Raw genomic sequence first — 13468 nt, 5'->3', positions numbered from 1 at the left:
TTATTCTTGTAGCGCATTGCCTCACTACTTTTGCTTTCTCCACACAGTGCTGTGTTTACCTGGACCAATCTCCTTGTGGTCGTGGTGGAGCTGGATGGGTCAGAACAGGAAGCTTTAGACTTGGTTCCACTTGTGACAAATGTAGTTTTAGAAGAACATTACTTGATTGTTGGCGTTGTGGTAATCGTGGATCCTGGTGTCATCCCCATCAACTCCCGAGGCGAGAAGCAGCGCATGCACTTACGGGACGGATTCCTAGCGGACCAGCTTGATCCTATTTATGTTGCTTACAACATGTGAAGCTGAAAGCAGATATATATATAAATGGCCAAGACCAAAACAAACTAAAATAAGGAAATTGCAAATAGCGTCAAATCCAGTTTTGCCGCAGTCACAACCACTAGCAAATAACGAAATCCAATTCAATGTGATGGAATCTCTGAGCATTATGTTCAAGTGCGGAGACCTTGTTTCAAACGTTCGCCAGCGATACTCTGCAGAAATATTTTTTTTAATGAATGTTGGTATTTTAATGAACTGAAAGGAAACACAAAAGCAGATCCACGAGATACAGAAAATTTGAGGAGATGGCTAGAACCACACAGGTGCCTGTGACTCGGAGTTGCTCTCCACAACCTGTTGCGCCCAACTGTTCCATATAGCTACTTGTTCACTGTATCCTGCTGTTTCCTGTACATAGCTTACTCCACAACCAACTGCTACTGTAGCATGGTTGTAGGAACACCTCATCCTTAATAGCACCCTGTTGCAACTAGTTTTTACTCCAAGAACTCGACTGTTCCGTGCTGCACTTAAACAGCTGCCCTCTACTTTTGGCAGGATGCAACATCCAGCTGCTCTCTGCAACCTGCTCTGTCACACCTGCCTGCTTTTTGTACCCACCCAGGTTTTTCCACACAGTTGCGCATTACTCACAGGTGATCATCAGGCCACACCTCACACAAGCCATTTAATCACAGCTTTCACTGAATGGGTTCCTCACTAAAGCTGTTTCTCACACCTCTAGCAAGTCTTCGTTTGCTTCTCCTTGTTCACAGCTTCCTCGCTTTCAGCTATTGCTGCTTTTCACATATGTTCATTCTCCTCTTTCGAAGCTGTACTCTGTATGGGGCACGAGGTTAAAGGTGCTGTGTGTGTTCATGAAAAGTGAGCATTTAATGCAAGTCCCCCTCTAGCTGCTTCACCTCCACAACACCTTCCCCACATCAACTCATACCCTCAACCTATAAACTACATTGTCGTCCTACGTGATGTTCTCTGCAGAGGCACCCGATGGCATCTGTAATGTCATTCAATTATCAAGCTTTTGTCTTTAAAGATCAAACACTGAGCCAAATCCTACACAAAGGGGAATGGCAAAGAGACTGTTACACCGCATAGATGCCATGGTGCTTTATTTTCTTAATAATTTGAAACAGCTGCTGAGAGTGTCTCAAAATGTATACAAACTCCTATTCTGATGTTAGCTATCTTATTTTGTTTCTAACCAAAAAATGTTCTGTCTGGACTATTTTCTACTTACAAAATATCAGTAAGTACATTGTAAGTTGGTGGGTAAATAGGTCACTCTCCAGTTTACAAAAAAACCTGAAAAAACATGTGTTCCAAAATATGGCATTGTATGTGTGAAGTTTCATTTTAAGGAGACAACTGAAACAGTCATCATTGTACACTCCCGCAGACTGCAGTCTTAACAGCTGAGCGCTGTTATGGTAAAATGTCTACTGCTTTGTCATTGAGCCATGCCCAGAGGACTGCTTTAATCATATTGCCTCATAGTGGTCTCTTATTGCTGTGCTGACCAGTGTAAGATGCAGAATACCTAATACAGACTACCTCTTTTTTCCTCTTGCTCCCTTTAGCAAGGACTAGGAGGCTTGCACCTAGAGCAGCTTATAAACGCTGCATGACCATGTGTTCCTTTTTACTGTTCCCCGAGGCTTTGCTCCCCCTTCCCCTATTATATTTGTAGACTTTAATGCAGAGGAATCCCCTTTCAACTGTGCAACTTCAAATTGCATGTTTCCTCCAGCCCTTTTAGGAGGCGGGTTGGGCTCTGCAAGTCCCTCCAGTGCCAGCCCTCACATTCATGAAGGTAGGGTAATATTCTAATAGTCTTCCTCATCCTGGAGGGCTTTTGGACCCCACTAGCCAAATAAGGTTCTGCTAATTACTCTGGGAACACCCAGTTCTGCTAGATTGGTCATGTTTGGGATGGAGTGTGGCCAGTAGCCCTTTACGTTCTTGCAACCTAAGAAACTGACCCTTGCCACATTCCGGTTGCTAGATCTTTGTAAGTAGAAGTTGTCAATGAATCTCTTCGAGACTTCCCCTCTGAGATTTGGACTTAGTGGCTCTGTCACGGGGGGCACTCAACGAAAAGTATTGTTTGTGCATGTAAAGACTCTCGTGTTGAAGGCATCAGAATCTGCAGAAAGAACTAGTTCCTGTTAGTTAAACTGTTTGGGCATACGCTGTCTTGAAAGGAAAGATACAACAGATGCCCAATCAGCTTCCTACTTAAATTATTTTGAGCAAAAATTCTGCATGGTACTCTTACATTAAATCTGAGGCTGTTTCCGACTAAGGGGTTCATTTGCAACTCTCCATCCAGACAGCTCACCCCAATGTTTCTTCTTGAATGTAACATGTCTCCGTTGTCAGTACATGCATTTTAAATCGTAATTATGACCTACCTCCTAGGTGTTCATTGTCCTGAAGGAATCTGAGCCTAGGTGGTTTAATTGTTCATTAGCAGCCTTAACGTTTAATTTGATCCTGGATGTAGTTGTCTCTCACCTTCAGTCTCTGAATGCATGGTTACTGCTTCAATAGTAATGAAATCCCCTGACATCTAGTTCTAAAGAAGAAAAAGTTGCCTCTGTCTTGGGGGTTGCTCATTATTTTGCCTTGATCACCTTCATATACCTCAATAATTACCTCTATGAAGATCCCCTGTTCCTACACAGACCCCCACTTTTACGGCAAAGTCATGCCATTGGTTCATTTTGCATTGGGCCATTTAGTTTGAAAAAGTTAATATTCAGAATTGTAAATTATTCCTGGCCTAACAGTCTACCAATCGGAGTTATGAGCACTATGTATTTCTAAAGGATATCCTAATGTCAGATCTTTCCACACTGGCCTCCAATTGTGGTCCCTACGCCTACGTTCCATCATGTCTTAGCAAGGTTATGAGTTGTAATGGAAATTCTCATTGTGAGTCTTTCCTATAGGATACATTGTTTTGAGGTCTCCACCCTTAAATGACCATTGAGACTTCTCATTTTCCATGGTCGTAATGACCTCTACTAAGAAAACGGTTTATAACCACATAGACAACTTCATGTTCTGTTAGTTAAGACATAAGTTTATATGAAACTCAAACCCAAAAGCAAGTATGAGAGAATTTGAGAATCCTATTTCTTACTGTCATGGAAAGAACTGGGGATGTAAGAGTTGCTATTTCATTTGACATTTTACTATTTCCAGAATTTCCCTTTCTGATAAAAAAGATTTCCCTATTGAGTGTTCCTAGATATTTGCAGATATTGACCTGATCATGTCTGGTGGTGATTGATCCTGTAGTAGCATTTATAGAGGGGTCCGAGATTCACAACTGACTCCCTTTGTGAGTCTGGGGCAGTTTCATTCTCACTTAAATGTGCTAGACCACGTGTCGGCTTCTGCTCTACTGAGAAGTCCCAAAAATCCCACTTTAAAAGAGAAAAGGGAATACCGAGTAAGGATATTACCAGAATAGTTTGAAGCGTAGACTGGATTTCTGAAAATTACACATGCGGGGATAGTTCAGATCCACGGTTGGTTCTTTATCGGTGATTTAAAAAGATTCATTTCATATTCTACCTCTTACTAGTCAACTTCTCCTAATGTCCAATGTGGTGTTCCTTTGTTCATTGTGCTCTAGGAATTATGGTACAGAGAATTGGTCATCATCATACCCTTTCCATCAAAAGGCCTTGTGAAATTAAGACATGAGCTGTAATATAGTGCTGCAAAACAGCACTGTCTGTAGAGGCCATGTGTGGATTAGTGCTCCATAGTGGTGTACCTGTTCTCAAAAATCTGTATTTTCCCCTTCTTGCCTGTAGCTTGCAATCAAAAGTTAAACGAGGATCTGCTTCTTTCCTTTATTTAGAAGTGAATAGAAGAAACAGTCTTTTACACAAGTTGCAAATGTGGAAATAATCTTGTACTCCTTTGTTGTACCAATTATATTCTTTACATGCAGTGCTGTCTTCCAGTCAGCTATCGTTTGAAGACATTTATCAGTAGAATTAACAAGAATTAGGTTCAGACTTCACCACATCCTGACCACTGCACTGAACAGTGTTATCAATGGAAGCGCCTAGATGTGCATGGTATCCCTTCCGATGGGAACTGGTAGGAAAACAATGTGCCAGTCCGACCTCCACAAAACTGCTCCTCTGACATGTATTGCATGTTTAGGGGGACACTGCATCCCTAACCAGTCCCTGAACAATAACCATGTCGACGCTCATTGTATGCAAGTTATGGTCCTGGTTTTCAATTTCTATGCACAAATCCAACCCCTACCCAATTCTCTGGGTGCACGCACTGCCCTGTTGTGAGGAAATGGGTTGATTGTGTGAGATTTCCATGTCTCTTCATTTGTCAACATGTGATAACTCCTAGACACGCAGCATAAGATTGCACACAGTCCAGTTTTGTGGATGTGTGGTGTCAGCTGTTACATATTTGGGAGCTACACTAGGTGCTGCGGCACTGAACGGGAATGCACCATTGGCTGTCACACAGTTGGGGCATGCACGGCCCACTATCTCACTTTTACAGCTTGCACAGTGACATGTTGTACAGGTCTACATGTACCATGGGATGCCTCACAGGTGCAGAATGCAGAGCAAGATGCCAATCTATTGGGATGTACACAGTGAGCTGGCTCATAGTGGGGACATCCACTGTTCGATGTCATACAAGCAGGTATTGTGTAACTTTACAGTGTGATGTGTGCTCTGTGAGATGATGCACAGTCGGTGCATACTTAGTTAATGTTTGGAACATACACTTTTAAACTCATCTTGTCAGTGTGTTGCACAGTATGTACAACGCTCTGACATTTTGCATTCAGGAAATGTACAGTGAGATGTTACCAACACAGTGTCTAGATACATCATGAGATGTCGAACAGTTATAATGTTCACTGTGACAGTAATTTGGGCTAAAACCTTGTCCTCTGTGGAAACGTACACTGCAAGTTATCACACTGTTTCGGCAAAGGTTGAATAGTCCCTATATGTAGCTTTCAATATTTCTTTATCAGTTGGAAAACTGATCGACTTATTGAAATTCCAAACTCATTCCGCTCCTCCAAAGCAGAAGTTCTGGCTCAGTTGAATGTTGTAGTGATCTGAAAACAGTGTGAAACCACTCACAAATGATAATAAAGCACGAGTGTAGGAAATAGACTATTTTTATAAAGTTAAGAAAAAGAAAATTTGTTTTTACCTCATTTATCACTGCATGTATGTGCAAGAAGAAAATCAGGGATTCTTCTAGATGGATCCACTAAGATGGTGCCAGAGAAATCTAGGGATTGAAACGACAGTTAACAGGCCCCTTGGGGCCCTCAGCAATACTGAACTTGATTCCCCGTCTTAAGCAATGGAAATACTTTGCCGAGCTGCCCAGGTCAGCAGCTCAGTAGTCTAGTTCCAGCATAGCTTTAGAAAGTGAGACGTTTAGCTATGTAATGACCTTGTTGTAATTATGTACAGATTTTATGTAACTTATTGTTGGACTGACACATAAGGATCTCCCTGGTGGACTAATGGCATTCCTTCTCTTCGGATAGTTGGCACAAGCAAACTATTTCCGTCTGTTTTAAACTTTTAGTTTTATAGCAAAAGAAGGGCAGAGAGTATTGTATGATTTTTGTATTGAGATCGGTGACAGTTGGACAAGTTGCCTTGAAACAAAATGAAAAAAGCACATTAAATATTTTAAAACGAAATGAGTAGCAATGTTGTTAATCCAGTAATGTAATGTTCTTATCATCAGTTGTCCTCGAGTTGTGGTGGTCTCATATTTAAACAAAACACATGCTTTGTAGTAAAACTCAGTCGCAAGAACACTCTGAAATCCATAACTCTCAGGGTTTCAAGTGATGACCTCCTGCGTGTCCCTCCACATCATGCATTGTGTGAAATTGCCACATATTGAGGTCCAGATATACAAATGGGTCACGCAACCCAACGCAGCAAGTCACCTTGCTGAGTTAAGTGACAGAGAAGGCAGGAATTTGCCACATTTACGAAGATATGGAACATTCCTGCCCTCTCCCTGCGCTGGCGCATTCAGTGCAGGCTAGAACCAATACAGGCACCCAAGGGTGCCAGTGTTACAGGCATGATTGTTTTTGTGCAAGAAGGAACAGTTTCCTGCATAACAAGAATGTTTTCAGCCTTTTCCCTCTTTCCATGTGTGCTTCAGAATGCAGCACACAAGTAGAAAGTGGGGAAAAAAAGAGGAGAAATTACCATTTCTCTTCATTACTCCTTACCTGGGAAGGCATAGAAGTTCGATGCATTCCCAGGTTTACTTGTGTAAGTAAATCTAGGAATTAATCAAAAACCATGGGTGGATGCATAGAAAACCCATGCTTCAGCCATGACTTGCCTTTCCAGGACAGAGTAATGCAAGGCAGTGACTTGCCCTGCCTTACTCCATATTTTGTATGCCACGCAAGGCGATTCTTTGTGGCACAGTAAATCTCACTTATGGGCTTGTATCACCATGCGTGGCCTTGCGCAATGCAGTCACAAGCCGTTCGTAAATCTGGACTTCAGTTTGTAGTTGATTTTTGAGGGAGCCTCAAATTAACTATGACAAATCAGAATCTAGTAATTGGCTCTACTTACCAATGAAAGCAATCTAGACGTCAGCTGCGAAAAAAATCATTTGTACAGAACAAATTCAAAGAATAACACAATTCTGATTCTGAACACGATTTCAGCATCTAAGGATGCATACATTCTAGATCAATTGCACTTCAAGCTGAAATACACAATGAAACATAAGACACAATGGCAGGTGCAGTATATGTGTATGTACACAATAAAGGCGGTAGCAGGGAAAATCCAGATAATACTTGTATATTCAAACATCAAAAGATAAAGGGGATACTAATGAGGTGTAGTTCACATGAATTCACCATCAGTTTCCAACAAAGATTTCCCTGGGTAAGTTAGTACATTAATATTATTGGTTGAAATGTCATGGGAATCCCCATGCATACAAATGTATTCATGTTTTTTAATCTATGTAGACATAGCAGCCATATACAGTACTTCATAATTGGATCATTTAGCATTCAAGTATTTCAGTGTCCTGTTTCTTAATCTCCATGCTTGCAACAAGTATCTAGAAAGTCCGAAAATTATGTATTCTGTACTATCACTTCTTAAAATTCTAATGATCTCAGTTAGTCAATTAGTAGCCAAATCTGACAAATCGTAATTAACCAGGTTCTTCTGATCTGTTTGTTCCTAGAGCAGAGGAATAGAAAGTGTACTTCTGTTTCAGGGTACGGCCTTGCTTGCCGGACTGCTAGACGAGATGTTAGCATCATTCCAGTTACTGCGTAAACTGTTGACTGGAAGGATACTATACTTAAATTTTAGGTATAAGGATTTCGCAAGCGGTGGTTCAATAAGATTCAAAAATTCTTCCTGGTACGTTTTGTCTTTAAAACTCAGGAATCTACTTGTCAACTTTCCTGCAGTTCGCTCACTTAACCAAATGTCATTCACAAAACTCCAGTATCTCTTTTTGAGAAGGTTTATTGACTTTTTTGAATGCTGTCAGGGTTAAGCCAAAGATCGCTCATGCCCAGTTTGACCAACCAACCCTTGATGTAGTTGACCCACTGGACTCACCCTCTGGGATTCAATGATAATACGTCTAAGAGTGATTCTTTAATGGGTAATGGTGAGTTATTTCATCAGATGCGGATTCAAAAAGTAAGTGAATCGACAGTTGTGGCCAGACCTTTTCATCTGTGTCACTGGAGCGGAGGCCTACTGCCCCACTCATGTAAAGTTCCACTTCTATGTTGTTACTCAGATCCTAATACTGCAATCCCAAGTGTATATTGTCCGTGTATGTGGCCTGTGTGCTAAATGCACTGTGTGTGAGTAAGCTAGAGCAATGGAGGCCTGTGGGTTCCATTTTGGAAGCCCCTGGCCTTTCTGTGCACAAGATAGCGGTGTGGTTGTTTTCTCAGACAGTGGAAGTATATTGCTGACATCACTGAAACAAGAGCGAGAATCTAGCTACTGAAATGTGAACAGATAAGACCAGGCTACTTTGGAAATTTAGTTAGGCCTTTCTTTGAGAAGAGCTGCTGATGAGCCTTCCTGTAGCAATGGTAAGTGGTTGAGTGAAGTGAGACTAATCTGTTGTTAAGGAGAAAGTGACCCCAGCCTACGGGAAGTCAGCCTTTTGTCTCTCCATTAATCAGTGCTCAGTGTGTCTATTGATAGTCAGCTGCAGAAAACCTATGCCTCTTTGTGCCTCTTGATTGAGTGCTCCAGGTTGGAAGCTACGATGTTGTGAGGAGTATCACTCTACATAAAGCCTGTCTGGAAAGGAATCTGTATAGGACACTTGAAAGGAGAACCTCCATAAACCGTTCTGAAAGTGCAGGCAATTGATCAACGTTTCCTGTCTGGATTGGCTGTATAAAAGGGGGCGCTGCTGACCCACTAGTTCAAGGTTCTCTTTGACCAAGGAAGGGAGTGCTCTGCAGAGTATTGACATGACTGCTCTGTAACCAGAACTGGTGTCTGCCTGGCAGTGCTATTCCCAGTGGTGGAGGGACAACACCTGATGTCTTGCCTGGAAGAAAGAAGCTGTTTCTCTGACCTAAAGCACCTAGAAGCCAACCTGCATGCTAACAAGGAGAAGGGCTTTGCTAACCCTGTGCAAGGTGTGACTGTCTAGGGACAAGCAGAAGCAGGCCTGATGGTGTGTGGGTCTACCAGAACACGAAGAATGAGGAGAGCGATCTGTGTGCCCTAAAAAGGCGCAGTCATTCTGTATGAGTGACACCAGGTAGGTGAAGAACACTGAAGAATCTGTTACTGTGCTGCTGCATTGAAGAATGTTGCCTTAGTGGAATATGCCACTTCATCAAAGAACTGCCTGATTAGACTGTGCTGCTGCATCGAGGAGCTGTGTCTCAATGCACTGTCCTTGATGAACTGAACCTGAGCTGACTGCCACTGCACCAAAAAAAAGGCTCAAGGCAGATGTGCCACATCAGAGTCTGTATCCTAGTTGGACCGTGCTGCTGTGACCTCTGACCCCTGCTGCTCAATCTCACCTACCCAGAAGCAAATTCTTTGGCAGATAGGACTGCATCTTCACTGAAGCAAATTTTTCAGCAGATAGGACTGCATCTTCACTGGAGCCCTGCACACCTGCAAGGATTCCAGTCTGTTGCCTCCACTACTCGTTTCTACAGCCTGTGCCAAAATATGGGGCGAGCCTCCAGTTTACGCGTCTCCTCCTGGAAGAACAAGCAAGAAGGATCTGTGCTGTGGGTCCACACTGACTGCCAGAAGAAGACTGAAACAACCACTATTTGGTGAGATAACTCAGCATACAAACTATTCAAAGAGGTAATATTTGTGCCGGGACCTTGATACTTTTCCTAGATTGCTGAAACCCTTAAGTAGTGGGGGGGTTGCCTAATTAGTCTAAAGAGGGACACCTGAGAGGGCGACCAAGACCCATGGATCGTAGCCCAAGCAAAAGTAAAGTAACTGTACCTGTAGCCTGTTCTATGAAGTATTATGTTTTACATGTGTATTAAAGTACATTTCTTTATAAAATTAAACACTGGTTTGAAAACAAGCATTGGCATAGCCAATAGGTCTCTCCCTTGGGACCTTATAAGTATTTAGCTATGCAGCAGGTCCCTAAGGCGAGACCTATTGGCTATGCCAAGGCTTGTAATATGAGGGGAATGATGTCCTGTGCTGGGATTTATGTTTACTTTTACCCTCTGTCCATGCTGATGTGTGTGTATGTTCTGTTCTAGAGTTGGAATTCCTGAGGGGTACTTAAGAAAGTGAGGGCGGAGGGGGTGCGATTATCCGCATGCACAGAGGTGACTGTGACTGGCACCAGCACGTGATCCTATAGGTTCGAGGCATGTGGGCTGCTGAATTCATATCTATTGCATAGATTGCTGCCTAGTGTTGGGTCCGGATGATTGCACATTGTTGTCCTGGAAGAGTCTTCGAAGTATCACGAGATAGGTGGCTCCTCCCCTGGACTACAGTGCGGATGGGCATCGACTCCATCCCCAGATTGTTTTTTTCCGCCATTGGGTTCGGATGCATATTTGATCACTCAAGTTCGGAATCATTAGAAACTTTTCTTTTTGGCCCAAAGGCCTTTCCTATATCGTCGGTATTGTCTTGCGATCGGTGCCAGTTCTGTTCCGGCTCAGTTCCAGAGTCGGACATCTAGAGGAGTCGCGTGGCTCTTCGGTGCTCAAGGCCCGGTTGACGCTAGAGGCCTTATTCGACGAAACATCATGGAACAGAGCCCATTCAAAAGGTGCCCCGTGTGCAACTCGAAGTATCCTCACATCGACGTCCACCCGGTGTGCAACAAGTGCCTGTCGCCGGATCACGATGAAGCCAACTGTATGGCTTGTTCTCGTTTCCGCTCTAAGAAGACAATTCGACTTAGGCGCGCAGCGCGTCAGGAGGCCCAGCAGACGGCACCTGACCCGGTGAACATTTTCGATACCGAGGAAGAAGAGGCTGACTAGCAGGAAGATCTAGAGCCGATGTCCAATCCAGCAGCGGAGATCGACTCCAACTACGACGCTGATGTAGAAATGCTCGATGCTGAAGAAGTCGTCGACGAGGTAGGAGACGACGATGGGGCCTATGGGGCCATGGAAGATAGCTCAAGCGAGGAGCTATGCCCCGTTGAAACGATACATACTGCTCAGGTCGAGGGATCGCCACAAGGCCTTACCCAAGATCTTACACTAGGTTCTACAGCCTCGCCTACGGGCCCGGCTACGGACACTTCTAAAGAGCCACAACTGGTGAAAACGAAACCGAAAGAGAAAGCTTCAGTGTCTACACAACCGAAAGGGCTGGAACCGCCGTCGAAACCGAAAGTGCGGGTTGCCTTGGTCGGCTCGAAGTCTTCTGACCTATCGGCGTCGCCACAGCCTAAAAAGGTTATCGACCCGGTGAAGTCGCTCAAGGGTGTCGAGCCGAAGACTGGGACACTGAAAGCACTTGTCAAGGTCGTCGACCCGAAGAAATCGCGCCAAGGGCCGTCGACACAGGCAAAGGACTCGGAACTACAAAAGTTGTCGATCCTGTGCGTCGGCCGGACAAGGCCAGGGGCGCTACAACCCTCGAGTCCGCACCTGGTGGTGGCTCAAAGGAACCTGTTGAGTCGTCGCAACCGTCCGCCTCCTTCTCGAAGCAGGTGTCGGAATCGTTGAAACGCATTAAGGACAAAGTTTCCGCTGTCGATCCGAAGGATACTTCCACGCCGAAGCATGCCACCAAACCGCAAAAGTCGCCAGCGCCCATTCAGTTTACGCTACCACCAAAAATGGCGCCGAAGGCATTCGCGCCTAAGAAGGTCGTCGAGGCCTCCATGAAGGTGTCCACGGGGACGAAGCCTACACCTGCGGTTGTGGCCACGAAGCATCGACAACCCCTGCTTGAGTAGCAGTCGGAGCAATTCATCGATGCCGACACGGGTAGACTTTCTCTTTACAAACGAAAGATCGCCCCGGCACAGCCTATGGAGTCCTACACAATTCCATTGAAAAAGAAGGATTCCACGAATTCACCCGTTCTTGTAGAACTGATAGCTCCACATGGACAGGACACTGCTCCAATCTCGCCCACTTACTCAGGTGGAGGCTGGGGAAGGTGACTATGATGAGTACAACTACCCTGCCGACACTGATCCTGAGGATCAACATGACACATGGGCAGATGCTGCTGACCCAGGGGATCCACAAACTGCCCCAGACACTCAAGTGTATAACGTGAAAACGTCACCTACTGAGGACTCAGCGGCATTTAATGCGCTTATTGAAAGGGCAGCCAAAAATCATGATGTCCAGCTCCATGCTGACCCTATTGAGGTGGATTTTTTGTTTGACACCTTTTCCACCTCTGAGAAGACCGTTAAAACTCTGCCAATGCTCAAGGGTGTCTTAAAACATGCTGGAGACATTTTTAAAGAACCCACAAGGGCCAGGGTTTTAAACCCCAGAATTGAGAAGAAGTACAGGCCGGCGCCTGGGGACCCTACCTACATCAGGGGCCAGTTGCCGTTGGACTCTAGTTGTTTCCAATGCCCGGAAGAGGGTAAACTCACAAACGACTGGTGATGCTCCTCCCCCTGACAAGGAATCTAAAGTGCTAGAAGCATCAGGGAAAAGGGTGGCGGCTCAAGCGGCCAATATCTGGCGCATTTCAAACACTCAGGCACTCTTAGCCAGATATGACAGGGCACATTACGATACACTTGAGACCCTGTTACAGCAAAAATCATGATGTCCGGCTCCATGCTGACCCTATTGAGGTGGATTTTTTGTTTGACACCTTTTCCACCTCTGAGAAGACCGTTAAAACTCTGCCAATGCTCAAGGGTGTCTTAAAACATGCTGGAGACATTTTTAAAGAACCCACAAGGGCCAGGGTTTTAAACCCCAGAATTGAGAAGAAGTACAGGCCGGCGCCTGGGGACCCTACCTACATCAGGGGCCAGTTGCCGTTGGATTCTTTAGTTGTTTCCAATGCCCGGAAGAGGGCAAACTCACAAACTACTGGTGATGCTCCTCCCCCTGACAAGGAATCTAAAGTGCTAGAAGCATCAGGGAAAAGGGTGGCAGCTCAAGCGGCCAATATCTGGCGCATTTCAAACACTCAGGCACTCTTAGCCAGATATGACAGGGCACATTACGATACACTTGAGACCCTGTTACAACACTTGCCAGATGAATATAAAGAGGCAGCAGAGATGCTCATACAAGAAGGGAAACTCATCTCAAATGCTTCTATTAAGTGTGCACTGGACGCAGCAGACACCGCGGCCAGGGCCATTAACACCAGTGTAATGTTACGGCGACAGGCCTGGCTCAGAATCTCCGGGTTCAAGCCGGAGATACAAACCACCATCCTTAATCAGCCTGTAAACCCTGATCACTTATTTGGACCTGAGGTGGACACCACCCTGGAAAAAATCAAAAAGGACACTGAGACTGCAAAGTCTATGGGGGCTCTACAGACCCAGCAGTTCAGGGGTGGTTCTTTTTGTCTCTTACACAATAGAGGAGTTTCCAGAGCCCAGCTGTCCCAGCAAACCCAGTACAATAAGGGTGGCGCGC

The 13468-nt window shown here is 44.7% G+C and overlaps 1 protein-coding gene across 2 annotated transcripts in view; it reads left to right on the top strand.

The window, feature by feature from the left end:
• Nucleotides 1-6034, top strand: part of DIP2A (DIP2 acetate--CoA ligase A) — a 784944-nt gene extending 778910 nt beyond the window's left edge. For both annotated transcript variants that reach the window (XM_078681430.1, XM_078681429.1), the window contains one exon: nt 48-6034. In XM_078681430.1, coding sequence (XP_078537556.1) covers nt 48-300 — 253 coding nt within the window. In that variant the 3' untranslated portion in view covers nt 301-6034. The remainder of the gene's footprint in view (nt 1-47) is intronic.
• Nucleotides 6035-13468: the final 7434 nt, after the last annotated feature.

The sequence above is a fragment of the Lissotriton helveticus genome, chromosome 3_1 (assembly GCF_964261635.1).
Source record: "Lissotriton helveticus chromosome 3_1, aLisHel1.1, whole genome shotgun sequence".
NCBI lineage: Eukaryota > Metazoa > Chordata > Amphibia > Caudata > Salamandridae > Lissotriton > Lissotriton helveticus.
This window is presented reverse-complemented; position numbering and strand designations above follow the sequence as displayed.